This window comes from Schistocerca nitens, chromosome 2 (assembly GCF_023898315.1).
Source record: "Schistocerca nitens isolate TAMUIC-IGC-003100 chromosome 2, iqSchNite1.1, whole genome shotgun sequence".
Taxonomy (NCBI): Eukaryota; Metazoa; Arthropoda; class Insecta; order Orthoptera; family Acrididae; genus Schistocerca; species Schistocerca nitens.
The window spans coordinates 803,282,195-803,308,814 of NC_064615.1; the positions used below are offsets into that span (position 1 = coordinate 803,282,195).

The 26,620-nt window shown below is 40.4% G+C and overlaps 1 protein-coding gene across 4 annotated transcripts in view; it reads right to left on the reverse strand.

The window, feature by feature from the left end:
- The window catches only part of LOC126237059 (aurora kinase A-A-like), a 152,638-nt gene that overhangs the window by 49,371 nt on the left and 76,647 nt on the right, over positions 1-26,620 (reverse strand). The window contains exon 7 of one of the 4 annotated variants that reach the window (XM_049946845.1): positions 7,138-7,412. The exons of the other annotated variants lie outside the window; for them this stretch is intronic. Within the exon in view, the coding sequence (XP_049802802.1) occupies positions 7,326-7,412 (87 nt within the window). The 3' untranslated portion in view covers positions 7,138-7,325. Of the gene's footprint in view, positions 1-7,137; positions 7,413-26,620 lie in introns of those variants that run through there. 4 annotated transcript variants of the gene reach the window in all.

Here is a 26,620-nt window from a genome sequence, read left to right on the forward strand (position 1 = left end):
GGTCCTACAGGTATGATATGAATATATGAAGAAGAAAAGATTGACTTGCCCAGGGATTGTATATGATTCTTCTTTAAACAAAATTGTGCATAGATATGCCTTATCAGTTTGCACTTTTCAAAGATAACATTTGGAGAACCATAACGAATTTTGGAAATCATATGTCTGAAAGAACAGACACTACTAGTGATCTTGCAGCTCTCAAAGAATGAAATTACACTGAAATCCAGACCGTTAGCTGCTTATAGGCATTGATAAACATCAACAGGGACAGTTGAAAATGTGTGCCCCAACCGGGACCCAAACCCCCTGCTTACATGGCAGACGCTCTTCCGACTGAGCCATCAAGGATACAGAGGATAGTGCAACTGCAGAGGCTTGTCTCTGGCACGCTCCCCATGAGACCCACATATTCAGCTTACTGTCCACACACTACATTTGTAGTGCCCCTGCATACTATACTCATTACTCGCAGCACTCAATCTACTGATTCCCTAAGAGTTTGAGCAATGTGAGGGCATCTGCACTCAAGAAGATCATTGGCCGGACATGTCCAAAAGAACAGATACCATATTCATATAGATAAGGCTTACTGGCCAATGATCTTCAGTGCGGATGCACTCACATTGCTCAAACTCTTACGGGAATCAGTAGATTGGCTGCCGCAAGTAATGAGTATAGTGGGCAGGGGCACTACAAATGTAGTGTGTGGACTGTAAGTTGGAAACGTGGGTCTCACTGAGAAAGTGCGAGATAAGCCCCTGCAGTAGCACTATCCTCCAGGTTCTCGATGGCTCAGTCGGATAGAGCATCTGCCATGTAAGCAGGAGATCCTGGGTTCCAGTCCCAGTCAGGGAACACATTTTTAACTGTCCCCGTTGATATTTATCAACACCTGTAAGCAGTTAATGGTCTGGATTTCATTGTAATTTCAAGTTCTATGTGTTTTATGTCATTGAAGTTCTCTTAGAAGCTTCTTTCAAATGCCACAGGAAAACGTGATAGTTCCATTGGAAAAAAGGAAAGGCAGTGTCATAACACAGTGACTACAAATGATAAAAGTTGTATGCGAATTCCGCTATAACTTGGCAAAAACTGCACCTCAATATATTTATTCATTCTAGATATATTGGGGGGGGGGGGGGGGTGTCTTAGCTGCCTCACTCTGCACCCTGTATACGGATCACCAGGCCTTATTTTTTATGGAGAGCAGGCTACTACATTGTAGACTGATAAGAGGGGTTATACTTAAGGCTTTAAATAATTTAACAGCAGCAGATTCACGATAATGATTTAGACTGAAGCAATGAATCGAAATTTCTATCAGCACTGGGATTCAAACCCGGGTCTCCTGCTTATCAGGTAGATGCGCTAACCGCTGCACCACACTGGCACTGCGGCTACTAGAGCTGCACGGAATACTCAAGTATGTCTCCCTCCTCAATACAAAATCAAATTTATGCCTCAGTTCATTAAAGAATTCCTAGTACGCAGGAGATCTGAGTTCGAACCCTGGTGCTGGTACAAATTTTGATTTATTGCTTCACCCTACGTCATTATCAAAGACAAAGCCGAAGCTCAGTACGTCTCAGAAACATCAACTATATATGATTAATAGCAGCAATTATTCAGAACTTTGCCTAAGGATAAAGGCCAAGTTTAATATGTATTAATGGCAGTGGAATGTTGGTCAAAATATATTAAAGTATATCCTATAAAATTGACAAATATGAACACAATAATCAGTTGTTTAAGAGAGTATTTTGTGGATGGGGTTAGCCCAGCCATTTGCTCACAGATAATGGAACACAGTTTGTAAGTAATAATTTTGAGGAATTTCTGACATGGAAACATGCAGATATATCAGTACAGTGGAATTTCGCATAGTGAGCATAATTTGTTCTAGAATCTTACTCACAGAGCGAAACATTTGTTAAGCAAAACAATTTATCCTATATAAATATGATACTGTGTTCTATGCAGAAAAAGTACTAAAAGTTTCATCTTATTCATGCCATTTATTTGAAGAAAATTATACACAGTGTATTATGAATTGTGAATTATTATTCACAATACACAACCTTTTTTTTTTTTTCTACTAGGAAGCTATCTACAGTCATTTGTTTCTGCCGACACTTCAACACTTGGCGAAAATGCGACTCAGCATTAATCATCAAATAAATTGGTAGCACACAGCCACTGCTTTATTGGAGTGATGATTGTTCAATGTACAATGCAACTGATTCCCAGGCTTTCAGCATTTCTCTTACTGCACCAGAAGATTGCTACTTTGCTGTTATCGCCTCCTCCTCCTCTGAAGAAGAAGAAGAACTCCTCTCCACAACTCCCTGCTCTATAATACACTGCAACTTCATAAGCTCTTCGATGGTCATTTCTTGGCTGTGATCTTACACAAGCTCATCAATATCATTGTAATCCAATTCTAGTCCCATGTTCTAGGCCAAAGATTTCAGGTTCCATGGGTACTGATTCAAATGCTCAAGTCACATTCAACAATGCACTCCAGCCAAAGCCGCTTCTAAGCAGAAGCAATAGTTCTCTTGGTAACCCCTTCCCATGCCTTTTTGATCATCTTCACACAGGCAACGATGTTGAAGTGATACTTCCAAAACTCTCAGACAGAGAGAGAGAGAGAGAGAGAGAGAGAGAGAGAGAGAGAGAGAGAGAGAGAGAGAGAGAGAGATTGGTAGCTTCAGTCAACTCAAAGCAATACTTGAAGAGTGCTTTAGTGTACAGCTTCTTAAAGTTAGAAATAATCTGCTGGTTCATAGATTGGAGTGGTGTTGGGAGGCAGAAATTGGATCTTGATGAATTGAAATTCTTCAGGGAGGTGGCCTTGTAGGCCTGAAGAATGGGCGAGAGTGTTGTCCATAGAAGCAAGTGGCAGATTCATCTCGGGCAAATATTTTTTTTTACCAAAGGACCCGAAACTTCATTGATCCTATCACAAAAAAAGATCAAGTGTCACCCAAGCCATGTTGTTGGACTTCCACAACACATTTAACCTGCTGTTCTGGACTTTACACTTCTTGAAGGCTCGGGGAGTTTCTGAATGGTAAACAAGCAGGGTTTAATTTTTCAAGTCATCGCTTGCATTGACACAAAACACCAGTGTGAAACAGTCTTTCACTGACTTGTGGCCGGGCAATGCATTCTCCTCTGCTGTTACAAAGGTATGCTTCAGCATCTTTTTCCACAACAGACCAATCTTGTCACAATTATAAACTTGTGGCAGGTAACCTACAGAATCTAGGAGCATCTTGAAGCTGCTTATGAAGCTCTCTGCTACCTCTGTATCGGAGCTGGCTTCCTCACTGTACCTCTCAAAGCTGTGGATGCCGTTTTTTCTCTGAAACTTCTCGAATCACCCACAGCTTCCTTTAAACACTTCTTTGGCTGCTGATGATCCTGGTGTCTTCTTAACGAAGTCAGCGAAAATTATTCTCGCTTCCACAAGTGATGTTTTTGTTAATAGTGTCACCTTGCAATTGCTTTTCATTTATTCATATAAGAAGCAACCTTTTGACATTGTCCAGAATATGAAACCATTGTTAAGATACTCTTGTCACTCCCTTTGACACATCTATCTGCTTAACCTTGTACTTGCTCTTGCAAACAGCGCAAATAGGTGATGTAGACCTATTGTATGTGCACGCTAAATCAGCAACGCACACACCACGTTCTCGTTTTTCAATGATTTTATTTTTCATTTCTAAGGTCATTTTCTTTCTCTTATGGTTGTCGTCTTCTTGCGGCTTTATCATTCTACAAAGATTATTAAAATTTGCACACAAAATATCACTCCATGAGCACAAGCTTAGAAAAAAAATGTGTATCACAAGCTACACTAAGTTAGTTGCAAAAAGATTGCTAAACCCAGACTGTAGTATTGGGGTTGCCACAGGTTACCCCAAACGAAATTTCCTAATATTTCCCTGATTTCCAGATAAGTTTTATCATTTTTCCCTGACAAATTTTCATATCTCAAGGGTAAGTAAAGACATAAGTTGACAAAAAATGTACAGACTTCTGTATTTCTTAACAGGTGAGCAAAAATCTTAAGTACTAACATTAACATGTGTTGTAATGGATTGTTTTTAGATGGAGAAAGCAAGCCTATGTGTTTCATCAAGCCCATTTATGTTGTTTTATTTCAATAAAACAAAACACATCTGGGGACAAAAATACGCATTTCCTACGAGTCGCAAGACAGATTTAAAATACTTTCACTGATTTCAGAAATAACCTTAGCAAAAAGTAGGCTTCTTGAAAGAAGTGTATATGGCAGGGAAGAGTTGTGTAAACCAACACTATAGGTGACCGCCAATAAAATGTTGGTTCTACTACGTTCGTTATTACCAGTTATTACCCACTGTGTTATGTTTATTATTTTACAGGTATTGTGTGATTTTTCTTTCAAGAAATACACAAGTACATAGCATACAAACTGCTAGTGACTTCTTATCATCCATACTTTCTAGTACATAAATTACTTTCAAAGTGTAAAAAATGTACTAGAATAAATAAAATGTCTATAAAGTGCCGCACTGTACAACGTACTTGCAGTGAGACAGTCGCAGTTCCTGAAATGCATCGGCCGTGGCCTCTGGCCTGCTTAGGAATGCCACAGTCCTGGGTCCATGGATAAACCAAGAAAATCCACCACATTATGCCCCACACAAACAGGCCCAGCCTGTGGGCAGTTCAATGAGATTAGATCCAATGGGCAGAGCCCGCACTTTAGTGGCAAACAATGGGCTTCAGATTGGCAGACCTGATCTGATACCCACAGAAATGGCCTGCGGTTTTGGCCCCACATGTAAGTCCATTTGCGTGGCCAGCTATTCACGTATCACAGACACCATGTTCATGAAATGAGACTGTGGTGGTCAATCTATGCAACAGATAACTTGCACCAATACTCTGAGAATCAATACTAATGAGAATAGGTAGCAACTCGTTGTAAAGATGATCGCTGAGCTGCAGACAGGCATACAGAAAAAGGCAATCACTCTCTCACAACTAAATTTTTGGCCAATGCCTTTGTCAGAAAACAAGAGAGTGTACACACACACACACACACACACACACACACACACACACACAAGCACTCAGATACAACTCATGCACACATGACCGCCATCTCCGGCCACTGCGTCACCAGTCTCTGAGAATCAGAACAAACAAACTACCCCTCACACCTCCCTGCCTCTTGTCGGCAGCTGCTAGACTAGCATCAGGAAGTAGTGGCGGCACTGACTGCAAGCTGAGGGGACTGATAGAAAGTGGAGAAGCAGTAAGAATGAGGGAGTAGGGAAGCAACACACTTACTCAGCCGCACCCAGCCAACGACAATGCATGACATCTCAGTAAACAAACCATTTCATCTACTGGGACAAAAATGAGACTTTTCCAGTTTTTTTTTCTTCAAATTTCTCTGACACTTTTGAAATTCTTTGATTTCTAGAACTTATGACAACCCTGAGTATATACTAAAGACATTGTTCATATGCCACTGCTGACAATGAAAGGTGTTCATATTGTTGAATGGTTCCCCTGCCGTGCATGAGCGGCTGGTGATGTTCACACTAAATCGTCATCACTCATTATGCGAAATGTCGCTTGTTAAGTGAGTCACTTTTTTACAATTCATTTTGCTCATTATGCAAATTCCATGTTATGGGAGGTGCTCGTTAAGTGAGGTTCCACTGTATTCATAAATTTCATCACCAATCTAATCAAAATGGTTCAAATGGCTCTGAGTACTATGGGACTTAAAACCTGAGGTCATCAGTCCCCTAGAACTTATAACAGCTTAAACCTAACTAACCTAAGGATATCACACACATCCATGCCCGAGGCAGGATTCGAACCTGCAACTGTAGCAGTCGGTGCCTAGAACGGTTCTAGACTGAGGTGCCTAGAACGGTTCTAGACTGAGGTGCCTAGAACGGTTCTAGACTGAGGTGCCTAGAACGGTTCTAGACTGAGGTGCCTAGAACGGTTCTAGACTGAGGTGCCTAGAACAGTTCTAGACTGAGGTGCCTAGAACCGCTCGGCCACAACGGCCGCCACCGATCTAATCACTCGGAGAATACTGCAAGAAACTGAAAGACTGTATCGCACATATTGTTTTACTAAAATACTGCCTTGGCTCAGATGATCCCAAAATTTCAGATTATTTAAAATAAGTTAACTCATTTATCTGCAGAAATTTCACCAGTAAAACATATTGGCACAAAACCAAATACTCACTGAGGAACCATTATTATAACTACTAATGTAGTCAGTAGGTCAAGTAGCAGACAAGATAACATACACAAGAATTACAGACATCGGCTGTGAGTGGACACTGATTTAAATCAGTGGGTAGGATGAAAATTTGTGGTGGACCAGGATTCAGACCTGGGTCTACTGCTTACTAGGAAGACCACTAAGTCATCCAGGCACAGCGGTCATCACAACTGCACGAACGACCGTAACACGCCTCCCGTCAGACCCAAATTCTCAACCGAGCCACATACTACAAAAGTAGAGCCCCTTGCCCCATTATCATCATTACTTGTGGTAACTGGAAACTGTGACAAAATCTATAAAGGCATTAAAAATCATTTTGCCTGTTTTCACTTAGCATACTGGTTTTGACATGCTGGCCTATTGAATTTGACCATATAATCCCAACTGCTGTAACTGTGAATTTAGTATACCATTTCTCAAATGAGTTGAATCAAAGATGTCAGTGGAAGAACATGCTATCCGATTTAGTAAAGACTAGTCTGACCACCTTATCTGTTGTACATTCAATGACTCAATGCACCACATGCTGATAACAATTAGTTCTGCTAGCTGACAGAACTGTTTTAAACACTGTTTTGTCTTATATTCTTTTCTAACAACTCAAAATCAGTTCTTGTGGGTTAGCACTTTTTTCTGCCACCCCTTCAACTGTAACCCATTGTGTCAATTTAAGCGACTGTAGCTTCATTGTAACCACTTTTAGTTTCCTGAGCCACTGGATGATCTTCCTCTTACCATCACTTTCACTTTAAAAAATGCAAATCTGGTACTTGAAACTGGAAGACTGACCCAAAAAGGAGTATCAAATAGAAAAAAATCTCCACATAGAAAATTCATAAGACAAGAATCATTTTTATAAGTGTCAATAAGTTACTAAAAACAAATATGCTACAAATACAAATTCATAAAAATTAAAACCTGCACACAATACAATACTCTACACAATGAGTTGCATCAGCTCTCATAAGCACAGTAAAAGAAACAAGCACAAGGACATGACATTTACGTTATATGTCTTTAACATAGTTTCGTATCCAAGGATGACTCATCACAAGCTTCAATGGCAGACGCTGCTTTGGATCACGCTGCAGGAGCTGTGAATAAAAAAAAATAAAAACTGATACTTTAACTTGGCTTCTCTAGAAAGTGAAAGACTTATTCAAAGTCTGCTTGGCAGACAAACATACGGCAGAATATACAGTGCAACTAATTTAAAAACTTACAAAATGATAAAATTTATAGTCAATACACAATACTGATCAAGAATTTGAGCAGGGCGTCTGGTGATGTCCAATTTGGAAAGATGAAGTGTATAAGAATGTGTTTGAAGAATAACAAGTGCACAAACACTAGGACATATCAATGCATTCAATGCCCTGGTGCCGCTCCAATTGTGGGCAGCTGAACTGACTGTACAAATGCTGCACAATGCATCGTAGGGCTCAAACTGTAGGACCTAGTATCTTAGATCGAATAAATGCTTACACTTACATGCCAGCTGAAGCTCAAAAGCTGGCACAATGTGGACATTTTAACATGGCTGTTTTACGCAGAAAGTGTTTCGAACTTTGATTGCATCAAATACCAGTAGAGGTCAGACATGAACTACCTTGTTTACAACACTGCAAACATCAGCAAGCAACTATGCAATAGCCATTAGTAAATGCTTTGTGTTGTGTGTTGCTCATTTACTTGTATTTTGAAACAAGAAAAGAGACTAATCCTGGACTTCCAAGGTGTTCCATTACGGCCCTCATGACATCTGAGGGGATCAGCAATCCCTATAACCATGCACCACATTATGCTCTCGCAGAAACACTGAAAGTAAGTGTAGGCTGGCTGCTCTGTGAGAGGTACACCGGGCTTATTTTCCTGCATCGTTTATCACCCCTCTGGAGGTCTTAATTCTAGTATGTTTAGGCTGACATCTGACTGCCAGTTTACAGTGTCCTCATTCTTCACTATACCAACCGGAAAACAAAAGCTGTCACTGTACTTCAACCACGATGAAAATCTTCCCCTAATGTGCAAATGAAGTTATTTTCAGTCCTACTTCTACGCCAAGTACTATCTGTAGCACTGTCAAGTGTGGGTCATAGAGGAATGAATGTCCACAGAAGGTTGAAATCAATATTCTGCATATTTTGTAGTTATTAAACTGCATGACAAAAGAAAAATAATGTCAATAAACAGCAGAGAACAAACCAGAAGTGGGAAGATGCTGCTGCTTTCCAACAGAAGCAATCATTTTTAAAAAAAGGTAAACTCTGTTAAAAATAGATGCTGCGGCTTCAGGGCTTTAATTATGAATTGAATCACAATGTCCTTGATATTTGAGGTTCCTATATTAGCATCATATGGATGTCTGATGGCCTACAATCAGACCTTATAAATTGAGTGGACTGAAATCCAAGAGGGCTTAGATTTGTGTAGGTAGCTGGTTAGGCACCAGATAGTTAGGATTAGAATCAAGAAACTGTGACAATGTGTGTTAAACATGGAGTATAATCAACTGCTTGTTGAAGTAAAATACTGTGACGTATAAGAGAACAACTGCACACAATAAGCTCTATACAGAGACAATAAATGGCAAAATTTTCAATGTTCCTTGTAGGATGCTGGTACTAGAAGATGAACTAAATAACATGCAATAAGGTATCATTTTAGTTTCCACAGGCACAGAACAACGAGGAGACCAAATGCAGTTGAGCCTGAGCTTTATTTCACTGCACAATATGGTGTGTACTGAGGAGTTGGTTTATTGTTCAGAGGAAAAAATGGAACTAAAATTATCAAAGGGCAAGGAGCTTCCAACAGGACAGTTTGACTTTTTTAACATCAACAAGATATTAAGTGGAGACACAAATGCTGAACAAAATAATATCTCAGTAAACATTAACCAAAACAAAAGTGCTAAGCAATGCAGAAAAAAAGGAAAAACAAGTACTTTACTTGAATGATATGCTAGGAAGAAGTCAATAAATATTATTTTGGACATTTGAAATTAGATAGCATACACTTTAGTAGAATTATGCAACAACACATTTTCGTATTATCGAGACATAAAACAAAGAAAAAACTCCAGCAAGCACTGAACAATTAAAATTGAGACTTATTAAATTTTACTACACAAAACAATTTCAGGAATTCACAAACCTGTTCAGAATTTAGTGACCACAGGCTATGTGCTAAATTACAACAAGAATATCTAAATCTATCAAAAATCAATTCTAACTTGTACAAATAAATTAAACATGAACAAAGAATAGAACAAAAAAAATATGTTTAAGTAACTAGACACTGAAGAAACCACATACAACAGAAGTAATGTTTGTAACCTTACACTGGATGTCACTAGAGACGACAACAGTACCAACCTCACAGACAAAGCTTCAGAAGACTTGACAGTTGGTGAAGAAGAGAAAATAATTAAAAAGACACACAACAACAGAAGTTATAAAGAACCAAACAAATCAATTTGTTAGTATTTATGTGAAGATTTGAACAAGTGTAATGAGAAGATCCTAAAACCGACAACTCTGGCAACCGGATTCAAATAAAACAAGCACTTATAATGGGCAGGTACCACAAACGATCAGTCAGGATAAGTGACGAAGATGACACTAACCATCTCTCTCATTTATTTTAAAAAATTTACACCTCATCTCTAACCTATTGTGAAAATGAACATATTCCCGAAATATTTCCAGAACGAGAAAAAGTCACCCCATGTGTCAACAAAAAAGTCTGGGAATGAAGGAATTAGATACTAAAAACAGATTTTGTCAAGGTGTCTTTTGTGGAATTATTCACAGAATATATACATGAAATGATTCTACTTATTTGAAACCACAATATAATAGCTTTAATTCATAAGACCTGTAGGTGCTTTTGTCAGTGGCACATGACATTTTTAACAAAAAACTCACTTAACAGTAGGTTAATTGGGGATAGAAGAAGAAAGTTTCAAGGCCATTCATAGCACTATGGGCCAGGTGCAGGGTTATACAAACACTCTTCAAAGAAGGCTTGCATATTGCCATCACTTAGAGCAGCCCACTGCACTGCTGAAATATGAATTGTACACTGACTGAAAGGAGCCACCATCTCGGGCTTTCCAGCTTCCAGATGTTCTTTTATCCTGTACAGAATGCGCCCAACTCTTCACGAGCCAAGAGAATGTTTTTATCCAGTGGTACCCACAAACCACAATTCCGTTTCCTTAAAACTGTTTTCAGCAATTTTAGCAACAGAAGCAAAGGTCAGCCTGGTATGTGAGTATCACTGCCTTAAGCTTGAAGCCTGCCAGTAGTGCAATAGTTCCAACAATGATATAAACTGCAAACCTGATCTATTTGTCAATCTAGTTCTCTCAGACTTACTTTGAGAATTTATAATAAATGATCTTAGTTAAAAGGAAACTGTGTTCTAATCTTTCATAATAAGTATGGCACAACTTTTCCCATGTGCCAAAGGAAACTTCACTATCATTTACTTGACACCAAGATAGAAATTGTGCAGTTTACCTGTGGAAATTAATTTTATTATGTTGATGTCTACTAGTCTGTTTTCAAATGAATATTTGTTTGTTCCATGTTCAAGATTGAACTGGTTAATACATGTCACAAAGTACAATTATTCATTTCAGAACTATTTGCCATTGCCAAATTGCCTCAGTAAATGGCAAATTCACTTCCATTGTTTGATTAGTGCTGTGAATGAAACATACACATTTTGTTACCATCACTGTGCAAGTCTTTTTGGTGTGGTTGTTATGTAAGAAGAAATGCAAAAGTAAAGAGGCAGACCCAGGGTTTGCAAAAAAAAAAAAAAAAAAAAAAAAAAAAAAAAAAAAAAAAAAAACAAACCAGAGCTAGGAATTGCATTTAAAGGATAAGAACAACTCTTGTGCAAAGTGCAGGAATTGTTTGAGAAGGAGGTGGAAAGTGAGGGTCCTCTCTTACTGGTTTCCCAAGAAATCGCACAAACTGTGGCTATGATAAGGTTAGCAAATGGACCATACTTCATATTGGTACAGAGAAATTTGATGAGGAAGGAAGTGAAACAAGGCCCTCCTGTCTTCATATGCTGGGCAAGAACAGAAGTATTCAGGAATGCCTAACAAAATTGGATCCTTTCGCACAAGAAGCAATTCAGCATCACCTACACTATTACCATAACAGAGATCGGTCTACATTAGGTATGTTTTGTAAGACATTGTGCAATGCCAAACATTTTGAAGGCAGCAAATTGTTGTTGGGGCTGGTTCTGGAGAGTTTCTGCTTTAAATACGAAAGTATTTCAGGCTGTATAATGTTGATGGAATGAGGATACACATTCGCTTGGCAAAGCAGATTATTACTTGAAATAAAAGAAATTAATTTTGAGCACATTGTTTGGGCCGACGAAACATGGGCGAATTCAGTTCATACTGTTACAAAAGGTTGGAGTGACTACGAAAGAGAAGGTATGGCATTCCCCACAGAAAAGTTGGTAGAATTATTGTTTTGCATGCTGGTACCTACCATGGCTTTGATCCTGGCTGTCAACTGACTTTCAGATTGAAGGTAACACCTGAGTGTCATGAAGAAATGATTTGTGAAACATTTTTAAATTATTTTCAAAATACATTGTTACCAAGTTTACAAAATCTAACAAATTATTCTCAACAGTTTTAAAGGATAAGATTCCAACCCAGTCTTCTCGAAAGGAAGATACGATTCAGTGGCTGTGACAACAAAGAATTAGTGTGGATTACACACTGAAAAACGCTGACTTGTTGGAGCCATTTACACTGCATAAGCCACAATTCCCAATGTACATCATCAACGAGATAGCTTACAAATAGTCAGAGGACTACCACCTTATTACTGCCACTTTAATGCAATTTTATTTGGGTGCAAGTGAAATGATATGTTGCTCGTGAAAATAAAAAGTTTACTTTGAGTAATGGTAACAAACTCACTATTCAGGGCCTGGAAAATGTCAATTGATAAAGAATTGAATAATGAAAGTCTTCTCATAAGTAGTATTATGAAACTTATTATTGCTTCCAGCTGTTCATTCATTTCGGAAAGTCCCAATGACTCCGATATGAGTGGTATCTACCCTCTTTCAGACAATGCAGCAGCCTGCAGCTAGCAATCGATGTAAAGAAAAAAAAGAAGAGTATGCTTACCTTGAAACAGTATACTTTATTTCTACATGCTGTACCTGTGTTGCCTATAAAATGTTATGCATCAGCTCCTGAAGCCACTGTGAGGAGATTCATATAATCAATGAAAGTGAGAAATTACAGTTTGCTTTTAGTAATTATTTCTGTCTGCAGTTTGTTCTTAGAGGTTAGCTTTGGTCGCTGTGAACAAAGTGAGCATGATTAATAGTTCTGCCGCAAGCTTTTGACTTGTGTTTCCTTGGCTACATTGCACATCATGGGATTGTAGTTAGGTTACCAGTTATCAGCAGAGTCTGTCTTGTTGCCATCATATCTCACAGCGGCTGCATCTAACACTGCTTCGTATTACACGTAAGTACAGGAGCTCCACACACTTTCAATAATATTGTCAATCCATTGATGAACTGCCTGCCTGAAGGCACATATTGACGTACTGACAATACTAGAAATATTGATGAGCACCACTGACGGTCCCAAAAATATTCTCAATACTGTCATTAGGTGTGAAGCTCAGCATTGATGGTTTGACAATATGTGCAATTCAGATGTTGCAGAGCTTCATGAACCAGCCGCACAGTGTTAGTGTGAAATGTTTATGTTTTCAGTTAGTCTTTGAGCATAACTTCTCTCAGATTCAATGTTTTAAGTATTCTTAACACAAAACCATTTTAATATGGCTACCTAGTAATAGACTCATTTACCCAAACTCATTGACTGTGATTGTGACTCTGAATAGTGAATTTGGCTACTCGGTTTGATATCATATCAACATTAATAATTTTCCGTAAGCTGCAGGCTTCATATAAAAATAGTTTATGACCTCTTATTTCTGCAGTTATGCTTTTAGTCAGTAAATTAACATACGATAAGTCACTTCTTATTTCAGTCAGTCTCTGACTTATGTCCTCTATTTCGTTGTTTTCTGGTTACCAGCTATGTCTAAAATAACTGCAGCACACGCTTTCTTTTGAGTTTCAACATATTATCCTTGCAAAATCAGATTGCCAACACACAATATTATTGATGGTGTGAGGTTCACTTAAATATATCAAATACATGATAGACTAGTGTTGTCAATAAATACTGGAAATGTACAGGCCCCTTAACAGCACTTGTAAAGTGACCTGCCATCTGTCACCCATAACCGAAAAGTAGCCGGCGTACCAACACTTTAGTGGCAAGTGACAGATACCTAACATCAATTTTAACTGGACTCTAGGCAAAACAGTCGCTTATTATTCAGTTAACCCAATTTCCTGTGACTTTGGTATCATTATTATGCTTCTGGTGATACTTCTGTTGAGTTACAATGAGCTAGAATTGTTTAAGTGTTTCATTTTACGCTAGAAACTTTAAACCATTCATTATTCTTTTGTTGGGGTTACATTATGATAACTATTTTCAGACAAGGATACTTTAACATTGATTGCTGTTATGTGAGTGGTTAAGAGGCACTGTCCAGGCTGCACACTACAATTAATTGATAGGATACAATTAACTGCTTGTCAAATCCTGAACTAAATCATCTGAATCATTAACAGTGTACAGCTGTCTCCGGTAATAGCCTAATGCCTTAGTCTTTACACTGGTCTGTGCTTATTTGAATCACCACATAAGTAAAACAATATCTGATAATGTTTAATTTTTTATCTTAGTAATACCTGAAAAAAAGCAAAGATTGGATGGTATAACAATGCAGGCTACAAGACTGCAATCAATATGGCATCTGTAGTCAAGTCACTGAAGGAAAAGTAGGAGAAAAACAATTGTGTTGTCCCATTTTTTTTTTTTTTTTACATTGGAAGGAGGATGTGTCACCAACAACATACAAATCCCTACCGGTGGAGTGTGAGTGTGGAGATGGGGAAAGAGGTCAGCATTTAAAGGTAACTTTCTTATTTTTCTTTTTTTAATAGCTAAAACTGTGGCTTCTAGTGAAAATATTTCCCGGTACAAAATTGATCTACATTACATTTTCTGTGAAAAAGCTTCTGTTCTTCTGTTCTCTAGGACTAACAGTTTCCATGTAGCAGGTTATGGTAAAATCACACATTATTGGTTTTGATTTTGTTTTGCTTTATGGTGAAAAAACAACTGGGTTCATACACGTCCAAGTCGAAACTATAGAACACGAACACAGAGAGGAGTTTAAAAACAACTATACGTCAGTCCCAATTGACATAAGAGAAGACAGCTAAAAACACGGACATGGAGAAAGGGCTAAAAAAGACACCATAAAGAAACGGAAATCCAAAACTAAAAATTAAATGACCTTCGCCATACTGCTTTGACAAATAAAAAGTAAAATGTGGTTAACAGCCCGCACTTCATTTGCTGAAACAGCTGATAGCTCAGACAGAAAACCCAAGCGGGAACGTAAAAAGTTAAAAAATAGGCAGTCCGTCAGGAAGTGGCAGGCAGTTAAAACTTGAGCACAATGTGTACAAAGTGGTGGGGTAGTGCCAATTATCAAATGACAATGGCTAAAAAAAACAGTGCCCAATACGAAGCCCTCGGCAGGAGGGCCGAGAGGAGTTCGTCCAAGCCAGGAGAGGCTTAATAAGCCAGAGCTTATTCCCATGAAGGGAGGACCATTGGCGTTGCCAAAGGGACACAACTTCCTGACAGACAGCAACTAATAGATCATCAGAGGGAATACAGGAACTTACAGGCTGAGGTACAAGGACTGCCGCATTGGCAGCAGCACCAGCAGCCTCGTTTCCTGGCAGACCAACATGACCAGGAACCCACAGGTCTCACACTGGCTCCACCAAGAGTGAGCAAGTGACAGTTTTCCTGGATACACCGCACAGATGGATGGGCGGTGTAAAGCGCACATAGACTTTGAAGGGCATTGAGTGAGTCTGAGCAGAGGACACAATTGAAAAGGCTGTGTCGCCGGATGTACTCTGTGGCCTGATACAGGGCGAAGAGCTCTGCTGTAGATAATGAGCAGTGTGCCGGAAGCCTATATCGAAAGACATGGGTCCCAATGATGAAGGCACACCCGACCCAAATGGTCAGTCCAAGTGTATACAAAGATACTACCGTGAAGTTCAATGTGTGAAGTTCGCGAAACTGAAGGCAATAGACCGAGGCTGGAGTAGTGTCCTTAGGAAGTGAATAAAGACCAAAGTTAACATGGGCTGCTTCACGAAGCCAAGGTGGTAAAGGGTTTACATGCACTGGGAAAGTTGCAGGTGTCAAGTTAAGCCGCCGTAGGAACTGCTGAAAGCGGACTCCAGGAGGTAACAGACAAGAGAGATGCACCCCATACTGGCATCAAAAGAATCATCGAGGAAGGAGGCATAGGATGAGCGGCCCACATGGCATACAAATGGCATGCGTACCTGCTGAGGAGGAAGTCACGGTGATAGGATAGTGGTAGTTCAGAAGCTTCAGCATACAGACTCTCAACTGGGCTAATGAAAAGGTGCCCGTGCCCAAACGGATGACACAATGGTGGATAGTGTTGAGAGGCGTAAGAGGGATGGACCTGCAGACGCATAAACAAAGCACATATAGTCGAGTTTCGAACAGACAAGAGACCAGCACAAACATAGGAGGGTGGTTGAATTGAAACCCTAGGAATTTCCATTGAGGGGCACCCCAGGAAGTACCATTGACGAAATGTAGGACATTGAGGAACCACATACAGTGGCTGCCAGGTAATACACATGGTAGGACCAAGAGAGTTTCCTATCAAGTGTGAGCCCCAGGAATTTCATAGTTTCAACGAATGGAAACACAATACACCCAAGATGTAAAGATGGTGGGAGAAACCAACAGTGTCGCCAGAAATTCATACAGACAGTTTTGTCAGTAGAAAAGCGAAAGCCATTGTCAATGCTCCAGGAGTAAAGATGATCAAGACATCGCTGAAGACACCGCTCTCTCAGACAGATCCATAGAGAACTGCAATATATGGCAAAATCGTCAACAAAAAGGGAGCCGAAGATGCCTGGTGGGAGACAGACCATTATAGGGTTAATGGCGATAGGAAAGATGACGACACTCGCGACGAAACCCTGAGGCACACAGTTTTCCTGGATTAAGGTGTCCAACAAAACACAACTCACACGCACCTTGAAAACTCAGTCTTTTAAAAGTGCCTGAAGGCAACCGGGCAGGTGGCCACGGAAGCCCCATGTGTAAAGAGTAGGGAGAATACCAGTTCTCCAGCAGGTGTCGAAGGCCTTCTCCAAATCGAAAAACACGGCCACAGTCTCTGATTTCCACAGAAAACCATTCATGACATGGGTGGATAAAGTAATGAGAAGGTCAACTGCAGAATGCCGCACTCAAAATCCACACTGTGATTTCGTCAGTAAATGGCGAGACTCGAGACACCATAGCAGCCGAGCATGACTCATATGTTCCATCATCTTACAAACGCAGCTGGTAACAGAGATGGGGTGGTAGCTAGAAGGAAAGTTTTTGTCCTTACCAGGCTTAGGTATGTATGACGATGGCTTCACACCAGCATCCAGGAAATGTGCCCTCTGCCCAAATGCGGTTGTATGTGTTAAGAAGAAAGTGCTTGCCCGCAAGAGAAATGTGCTGCAACGTCTGAATGTAGATGGCATCTGACTCTGGAGTGGAGGATCGGGATGAACTGAGAACATAATCTAGCTCCCTCATAGCAAATGTGGCATTGTAGCACTCATGATTCGTGGAAGAGATGGGTATTTCCCAAGCCTCCTCCGCTCATTTCTGATGGAGGAAGGCAGGGTGATAGTAGGAAGGGCTCGAAACTTCCACAAAATGGTGGTCCAGGGTGTTGGAGATAGCAATAGGGTCCACGATAACATCATCTGCTACTGTCAGGGTGGAAATTGGGGAATAGATCTTGGTCCCAGAAAGCCGTCTGAGGTTGTCCCACACAGCAGAAGAAGTGGTGGAACTGTTAAAAGACCTAGTGAATGAAATCCAGCTAGCTCTTTTGCTATCCCAAAGAATGCAACGACACTTTGCACACGTCTATTTATAATGAATGCAGTTTGCCATCATAGAATGATGGTTAAAAATATGGAGAGCACACCTCCGTGTGCGAATTGCGTTGCAGCATGCCTCAGTCCACCAAGGGACTGGGACACGACGTGGTTAAGAGGAAGTGCGAAGAATGAAACATTCCGCAGCGGTAAGGATAATGTTTGTGAGATATTACACCTGGTCATCACAACTGGTTAAATCTTGTTCTTCAAAGGTCGCCAGGGAGGATTAAAGCTGCCAGTCAGCCTTAGTAAGCCACCACTTGGGTGTGCAAGCAGATGGGGTAGGAGTCAGCAAACAGACAGCACACAGGAAATGGTTGCTTGAATAGGTGTCAGAAAGAACGAACCACTCAAGATGATGGGCAAGCTGGGCAGTAGAGAAGGATAGGTCCAAATGGGAATAGGTGTGCAAGAATTCGGAAAGGAAGGGTGGTGCTCCAGTGTTAAGGCAGAAGAGGTTAAGTTGGTTGAGAAGGTCAGCCAAGAAGACACCTCTCTGACAGGTCCTGGGAGAACCCCAAAGGGGATGATGCGCATTAAAGTCACCGAGTTGCAAAAATGGGGGAGGTAGCTGCCCAATAAGATGAAGGAAGTCTGCCCTGGCGACATCGAATGATGGAGAGAGATAAATGGTACAGAGGGAAAAAGCCAGGCGGGGAAGGAAAAGGCGAACTGCAACAGCTTGAAGATGGGTAGTCAGGGAGATGGGTTGACTAAGAATGTCGTCCCATATGAGCAGCATAACACCCCCATGAGATGGAAGGCCAACCTCAGGTGGAAGGTAAAAATGAATCAGTAAGAAATGTGGAAGCTCAAAGCGGTCGTGAGGGCACAATTTCGTTTCCTGAAGGCAGAGTACAAAAGGAGGGACTGAAGGCCGCAAACGTTCCATTGGAGGAGAATCATGATGAGGAAGAAATGTAGGGGTGTCACCACGGTGGTGGCTGCCGAGTGACAGTCTGTGAAGAGTTGCACTACAGGGCACAGAAGTAGGAGGATCCTGCTCCATGGGGTCCACAGAAGCATCGGCCTGCTTGTGTGGTCGGTCTGTGGAGTCCAACATTGAAAAACGGTTGGTGGTGCACATTGGCGACACAGAGTCCGGCTGGGCTAAGGTATCACGTGGCAACACGGTCGAAGAGGATCTTTGCGTTGGCGAAGCAGAAGATTGTTTACCTTTGGTGGACTTGTTCAAGCCTTTCCATTTAGAAGAAGACTCGGGTGTTGTTTGGCTGAAGGGACGGATGAAGTCTTCACGGGAGTACTTCTTCTGGTCTTTCCGGCCTACCGGCTGTGTAGCTGGTGGCTTCGTCCCTTGTGGCGAGAGTTTGACGGCTTGTTGCGCAGCTGGACGGGGGAGATTGTGATGCTACCTTGACACTGGGCGATTTCACAACCTCAGAGCTGGAGGTCGCATGCCTACATGGCCATGCCATTCACGAAGTGAGGGGTAACAAGAATAGAACTATAGGTGCTAGGTGGGAGAACGCAGGGTTTGTGACTAGCCTGCTCACCAAGATACATGGGACAATCCCGTGAGGAGGCGGCATGTTAAATGTGTGTGCCAAATTTAAGTACAGTAGAGCTGCATTAAGGGATAAACTGTGTTCTGATGACTTAACTCAGTGGAGGATGGGTGGGTGCAAAACACAGAAGTGCGAGGGATGGTACAGTGCCAGATTGTGGTCATACTATCTCCTCCTTCATAGGTCTGCTGAAGAGCAAACAGACAATTTCTCACTATCACCCCTTTATGTCACAAATACAACTACATGGTGCCTCACATTGTACCAAGTCTCCACAGTGCACCTTATGAATCACTGATGACACAGTGCGGAAATACTCCCAGCGATGTTTATTTTTCAAAAAATGTGTTACTAAATGGAATATAGGTAAGAGTTACTAATAATACTAATATAAGAAATACATATACATATGCACAAAATTTGGGTAAATCTCTGTACATTATTCTACACTGATAGAGGGGAAATTGATGCTTAGTCATCCTGTGCAGCAGCTGTAACAATCTGCCGAGAACATCTACTTGCATTTGTTAAGTGAGCTTGCATATAGAACACATTCCTATGAACAATGGCAGAGAAGAGTGTAGTTTGCAAGAGTGAAGTTGTCAGCGATCTTTGTAACATTCCTGGGAAAAGGATTGAACCAGTAAATGTGGCACCTTACTGCAATCATTGACAGTGCATTGTAAGGTCATGTAACTATGTTGTCACTTCGTGATGAATTATTGAATGGTCTGAAAGTTACTGCACTTTCCTCATCATTGTCTTACTGGTACACAGCAAAAATCTCTTCAATTCAGGAACTACTAGTACAAGTAGGCTGCACCGAGTGGAACCACTTACCACACATCCAAATATACCTTCCACAGTAAGTTTGGATATGACTGACTGAGACTGATCATGTTCAGATCTAGAGCAATAATGCATCGCTTGACTTATACCGAAATATACAAAGTTCTGTGACAGCTAGGTGGCCTAGTTCTGTTGCAGAGGGAGGCAATTTAAGCTTCTGAGCGTCTTCAGGTGTTGGGGGAGCTGACGCTTGACACTCTCATCATGTGAAAAATATCCCAGCCAGTGGCAATGGAGACAATGAAACTGACATTGTTGAATACATACTGAAGCCAGTTACACATGTGACAGGCTCTTCAGTGCATACACATTTGACAGATGCAGCTGTTAACTTTTTTGCATATAGGCTCACTTAACAACTACATATAAGTTACACTTTAATAAACTGAAATAACACCACTATATACACACAATCCCAATGAAGAGGCTCGAGGTGCTGTCTTTCACCGAAACTGAGACAGTGGGACTCACTTCAAATGTTTTGGGGAAACCTGTTTTGTCCGGTATCAGGAGGCAGCAACACAAAAGGGTAGGGGTCTATTAATTGTTGGCAGTTTAAACTTACGGCAAATTATGGTACCCCTCAAGGCCACAGCAGCAAGGGACAGGAAAGGACACCAGGTGCACTCAGTGTATATGTCTGGGGACAACATTCAACATTGAAGAGGCTATTCCGGCAGCCATTGAGGAAATAGGGTGCTACCAACTGCAGACTGTGGAGCATGTTGCAACAAATGATGCCTGTTGTCTGGACTCCGAGGTCACTCTTGGGTCATTCCAGCAACTGGCAGAGAAGGCTGAGAAAGCCAGCCTTGCACATGGAATTTCAACAAAGCTCAGAATTTGCAGCTTTGTCCCCAGAACTGATCATAGCCCTTTGGTTCTGAGTCGGGAGGAAGGACTGAACCAGAGACTTTGAAAGTTCTGTAACAAGTTAGGCTGCAATTTCCTGGACTTTCACCATAGAGAACTGTAGGAACCCTCTAAACAGGTCAGGTGTGCACTACGCATTGGAGGCCACCATTCAGGATTTTTGATTTTTTTATTTATTTTTTTTATTTCAGGCGACTCTACATCCAGTACAGATAACAATAGGTGCAGGAAACACAGAAGTATCAGTGCATGATCTCACCCACAGGTGAGAGTATTAAAATCCTAATGGTAACCTGCCGAAGCATTCACAAGAAAGTGCCCGAGTTCGAAGTGCTCATGAAAAGCAGTGAAGCTCACATAATACTAGAACCTGTACATCAGAAGGACAGACAAATGGGAAGTGGAGGTGGTGTATTTGTTGCTGTAGATAAAGAACTCAAATCCTCCAAGCTAGAAATTGAAGCTGCATATGAGATTGGGCAAGTCTCAGTGTCAGGGGTGGGCATAAAATGATCATGGGATCCTTCTATCCCACAAACACATCCCCTGATGTGACCGAAAACTTTAGAGAAAACCTCATTTCACTTGTACGTAAGTTCACCAGTCATACTGTAATCATCAGTGGTGACTTTAATCATCCAAAAATTAACTGGGAAAATAACATGTTGTTAGTAGTGGGTGTGATAAGACATCCTGTGCAACATTACCCAATTCCTTCTCTGAACACTGAACCAGAGATAGAACAGATAGCTCGAACCCCATTCGTGATGGCAGTATATTGGATCTAATGGCAACAAACAGACCTGACCTCTTTGAGGAAGCTGGTATCAGTAATTATGACACAGCTGTGGCAACTATGATTACCAAAGTACAAAGGACAACTAAAACAAACAGAAACATATATGCGTTCAGTAAACTAGATAAAAAAAATCAGTAGTGTCATGTCTCAATGAGGAACCTGTAACTTTCTGCAAAGGGCAGGAGCATGTAGAGGAACTCCAGCTCAAGTTTAAAAGAATAGTTGACCATGGACTGGATAGATATGTACCCAGTAGAACATATCATAATGGGAGGGAACCTCTGTGGTCACTGTAAAGAAACTTCTAAAGAAACAGTGATTACTGCATAATAGGTGTAAAACGAAGTGTAGGGTTATAGACAGAGAGATGCTGAATAAAACACATCTGGCTGTCAATAGAGCCTTTAATGACTACTGTAGCGGAATATTGTCGAGTGATCTTTCACAGAACCCAAAGAAATTTTGGTCTTAAGTATAGGCTCTTAGTGACACTAAAATTAGTATCCAGTCCTTAGCGAATGAGACAAGAAATGAAATTGTGGGTAGCAAAGCAAAAGTTGAAATGCACAACTCCGTTTTCAAATTTTCCTTTACAAAGGAAAACCCAGGAGAATTGCCCCAATTTCATCCACACACTAAATCTGTGGTTGAGTTAGCCCCTCTTCTAACTATAATCTATTGTAGATCCCTCGAACAAAAAACCGTTGCCAGTAGTTGGAAGAAAGCATAGCTCACCAGTCTAAAAGAATGGTAGTAGAACTGATCCACAAAACTACCGTCCAATGTCCCCGATGTCGATTTGTTGTAGAATCTTGGAACATATTCTGAGCTCAAACATAATGAGCTATCTCGAACAGAATGACCTCCTCCATGCCACCCAGCATGGATTCCAAAAATATTGAGCATGTAAAACCCAATTCTCAGTTTTCTAACATGACATATGGAAAGCTTTTGATCAAGGCTGTCAGGTAGATGCAGTATTTCTTGATTTTCGAAAAGCATTTGACTCAGTACTACACCTATGTTTATTGTCAAAAGTACAATCAAATTTTGCAAATCACTAAACGAAAAAACGTAGTATCCTATGACTACAATATCAATGAGTAACTGTTGGAATCTGCCAATTTATACAAGTAAGTGGTGTAATACACAGGAGACTGCTTACAAATCACTCATATGACAGTTTCTAGAATATTGCCCAAGTGTGTGGGACACCTACCAAAGAGGACTAACACAGGATCTTTGACGTATAGAGAGAAGGGCAGCGCAAATGGTAACAGGTTTGTTTGATCTGTGGGAGAATGTCACAAACACTGAAGAAACTGAACAGGCACACACTTTAAGAAAGAGGTAACCTGTCCGCAGAAAGTGTAACAACAAAGTTTCAAGAAGTGGCTTTAATTGATTACTCTAGGAACATACTACAACCTCCTACATATCACTTACACAGGGATTGTGAAGATATACTGCACGCACAGAAGCATTCAAACAATAATTCTTCCCACACTCAATACATTAATGGTGCAGGAAGAAACCCTAATAACTGGTACAATGGAACGTACCCTCTGCAATGAACCCCTCGGTGGCTTGCAGAGTATAGGTGTCTATGTATATGTAGAGCAAATTTTTTCTATTCACACAAGAGAACTGGACAGCAAATGCTGGGGAGGTATAGTCTAACTTCAGAATGAAAATTGAGCTGCACTTGTGGTGGGGGAAGTTGCTTTACAGGGCCACTAAGAATCAATGTCCTCTCTAGTACTGTAGAATAGTGTGCCGAGATTTACGTAGATTCTGTCCGTATGCATTTCTTTCGTTAGTATTATTAGTAACTCACCTGTATTCCAGGCAGTGTTAATACACTTTGTGGAAAATATCACAACATGCTCATGGTTCCATTGATTTATCCACTCGCAATAACATGCAATACTATGCCAAAATTTAACCACACTACAACCTTTATTCCCATAATTGTGATGGCAGTAAAAAGCGCTGCTTGTCTGTAACAGTTTCCATTTAGAGCTAAGGAGAAGCAGATTTATTATAATATACAAATTAGCTGGAGGTTTTAAGCATTTAATACCTGATCATAGAGCCTAGAAAGTGCTTTACTGCCAGAGCATTACCAGAATGGTTTGGTTTTGTTGATGTGCATCTTATATCCTCCTTTCAAGACACTGTCCATTCCGTTCAACTGCCCTTCCAGGTCCTTTGCTGTCTCTGACAGAATTATAATGTCATCGGCGAACCTCAAAGTTTTTATTTCTTCTCCATGGATTTTAGTTCCTACTTGAAATTTTTCTTTTGTTTCCTTTACTGCTTGCTTAATATATAGAGTGAATAACGTCGGAGATAGGCTAAAACCCTGTCTCACGCCCTTCCCAACCACTGCTTCTCTTTCATGCCCCCCCCCCCCCTCAACTCTTATAACTGCCATCTGGTTTCTGTACAAATACGAAATAGCCTTTTGCTTCCTGTATTTGACCCCAGCCACCTTCAGAATTCAGTATTCCAGTCAACAATGCCACAAGCTTTCTCCAAGTCCAAAAATGCTAGAAACGTAGGTTTGCCTTTCCTTAATCTATCTTCTAAGACAAGTCGTAGGATCAGTACTGCCTCCCGTGTCCCAACATTTCTACAGAAAGAACGTAGTAAAACCAAATAAGGTGAGAACAAGATAACACAATTAGCAAGCTCATTTGGAAAAAAGTGATTATAGATATGTTTAAATTACACAATGCACCAAAAAAATTTTCATGTTGGTGAGGTTCAAGTATTTTGTTCTATTCACTTAGTTGTTTTGCCTCATAATCGTCTTTCCATATCATTGATGAAAATAATCAATTTTTGAAAACATAATGTAACTGAATAGATACAAAGTCTATTCATCAAGCGGCAACAGGAAAACACCCATGTAAAAGGTATTATGTACGCAAGTTTTCGGATCCAGTGACATCTTCTTCTAGCAGAAGGGTTGAATGGGAAGGAAGAGGGGTAAAGGTAAAGGACTGGTGAGGTTTAGGAAAAGGGCTAGAGTTCGGAAAAGTCACCCAGAACAGCAGGTCAAGACAGACTTTCCTTCTCATTCTGTCCGGTAAGTCTCCCCTGACCCAGGGTTCTGGGTAACTTTTTTAAATTCTACCCCTTTTCCTAAACCTCACCAACCTTTTTCCCTTCAACCCTTCTGACAGGAGGAGGAGTCAATGGCTCTCAACGATTCCATATGGTTGCAGTCTGTACCGCGTAGCTGCCCGATGGCTGACAGTATGCGTATACAGTGTTTGTTTTTGGCATCTTTATCCTTCGCTCTACCTACCCAGAAACTATTATGATGCCCCCTCTGCCTAAGATCCAGTGATTTGGAACCCTTGGATGGACTGGCGTGACGTTATGTTACACATTATCAAATATAATAAATGAGTCGCCCTGTTTTATTAGTCTACACTTCTGTTTTTTTCAATTATTAGCACTACTGCAGCAGATCTTAAAGTAATTAATCACGCACTTTAATTGTGGATGTTCTACAAACAAATCTTTTGTAGTAAGAGTAGAGCTAGAATTTGCAGCTACATTTCAATCTTTGCTTTGTTCCAACACTCTCAGCCTTAATTGTGTGCCTGAGACTTTATCGTTATTGTGTTAAATTCCTTGTTCACAATCTTAAAGTAATCAATTACTTCCTTTCAAACTAAATTGCACTGTTTCAATATTCCCGAATTTAGCAAGTCTGGTGAGGTAGAAAGTTACATCTGTAAATTGCAACATACTATTCTGTCATTCTTATTTTACCCTATTTGATTCACTGATATGCTGTTCTAGTGTTCTGTTTATCCTTTTTTTTATTCTGTTTTAGTATTTTGGATATCACTTTTTGTATCATTAGTCAGGTCTTCACTATACACTTTGAACCATGCTGGGTTACTTGCAGTCATTTTTTTCATCACCACAAGCAAATTATGTCCATAATAACACAGTTTAATTAGTCTCAGCTTAATATTGTAAAAAAGCTATCTACACTGCTATAGTCATATCATGAACTCTGGTTGCAAAACCACTCGCAGTTTACAACAAAACACAAACAAAAAACTTTTGGAAACCAACGAGTTCAGGTTATATACAGCTCTCCAGAATATCAGCACAACTACATGCCGACATGAGGCTGGGTAGTCATGTAGATTGTGCTGCATCACCAAAAGTGACTGCACTGAGGATACTGCAACTGCTGATGTAAACTGATTGTTAGTTAAACTTTTCAAACGCATGGACTAGTTTATATCTTCTCCATAGTAACTGTAGTCAAAGTATTTAATAATTGTTTATTGATTATCCAAACTTTTTCAAAGTTCTTGATCCATCGGTTTCGCACTGCAATGTAATTTCCGCTGTTTATTCTCACTAATACTGACAACCAGTATCCACATGCACAAACCTGCATACACAAAATTCACCAATTCTCTTTAAGACTTCAAATTTCTGTTACTACTCTTGATCTTCATAAATTTTAATTACTTCCTCTTTGTTCTGTGTTGCTGCATGTGATGTTCTACTGGCTCTTTACTGTGCTACAGTGTATATACGACCCAGGACAACCAGGAGATCCGGGAAAAACCCAGGAATTTTTTCATAAGGAGAAAACTGGGAAAAACCCGGGAATTTTTTAGAATTCCAGGAATTTTTTTAGAATTCCAGGAATTTTTCATTCTTTTAGTTTTCTGTTAAATTTTTGTAATTTTGATTGGTAAGAACCGATACTCTAACAAAGTATATTACTGTATCCCGCTACTGCAGAATAATAGTTCAACAATAAAACATAAATGAGAGAAAGAAAACCGAAAGTAACTTAAACTGTAATGGAAATGCGCCATATACAACAACGACATACAGTGCTCGTCCAAGCGTCTGCCAACAGCAAAATGTGTCAAAGGCTTTAGGAAGACTACGCAATGCTTCATAACAACAAATTGCCTCCGATGAGTGTGAAGTCATGACTGTTACAAGCGGGCTCAAGCGCATACACAGTTGAGTCGCAATTGAGTACTAGATTCTCCCACTTCTGGCTACAGGAATGTGGCTGTTGGCTGTGCAA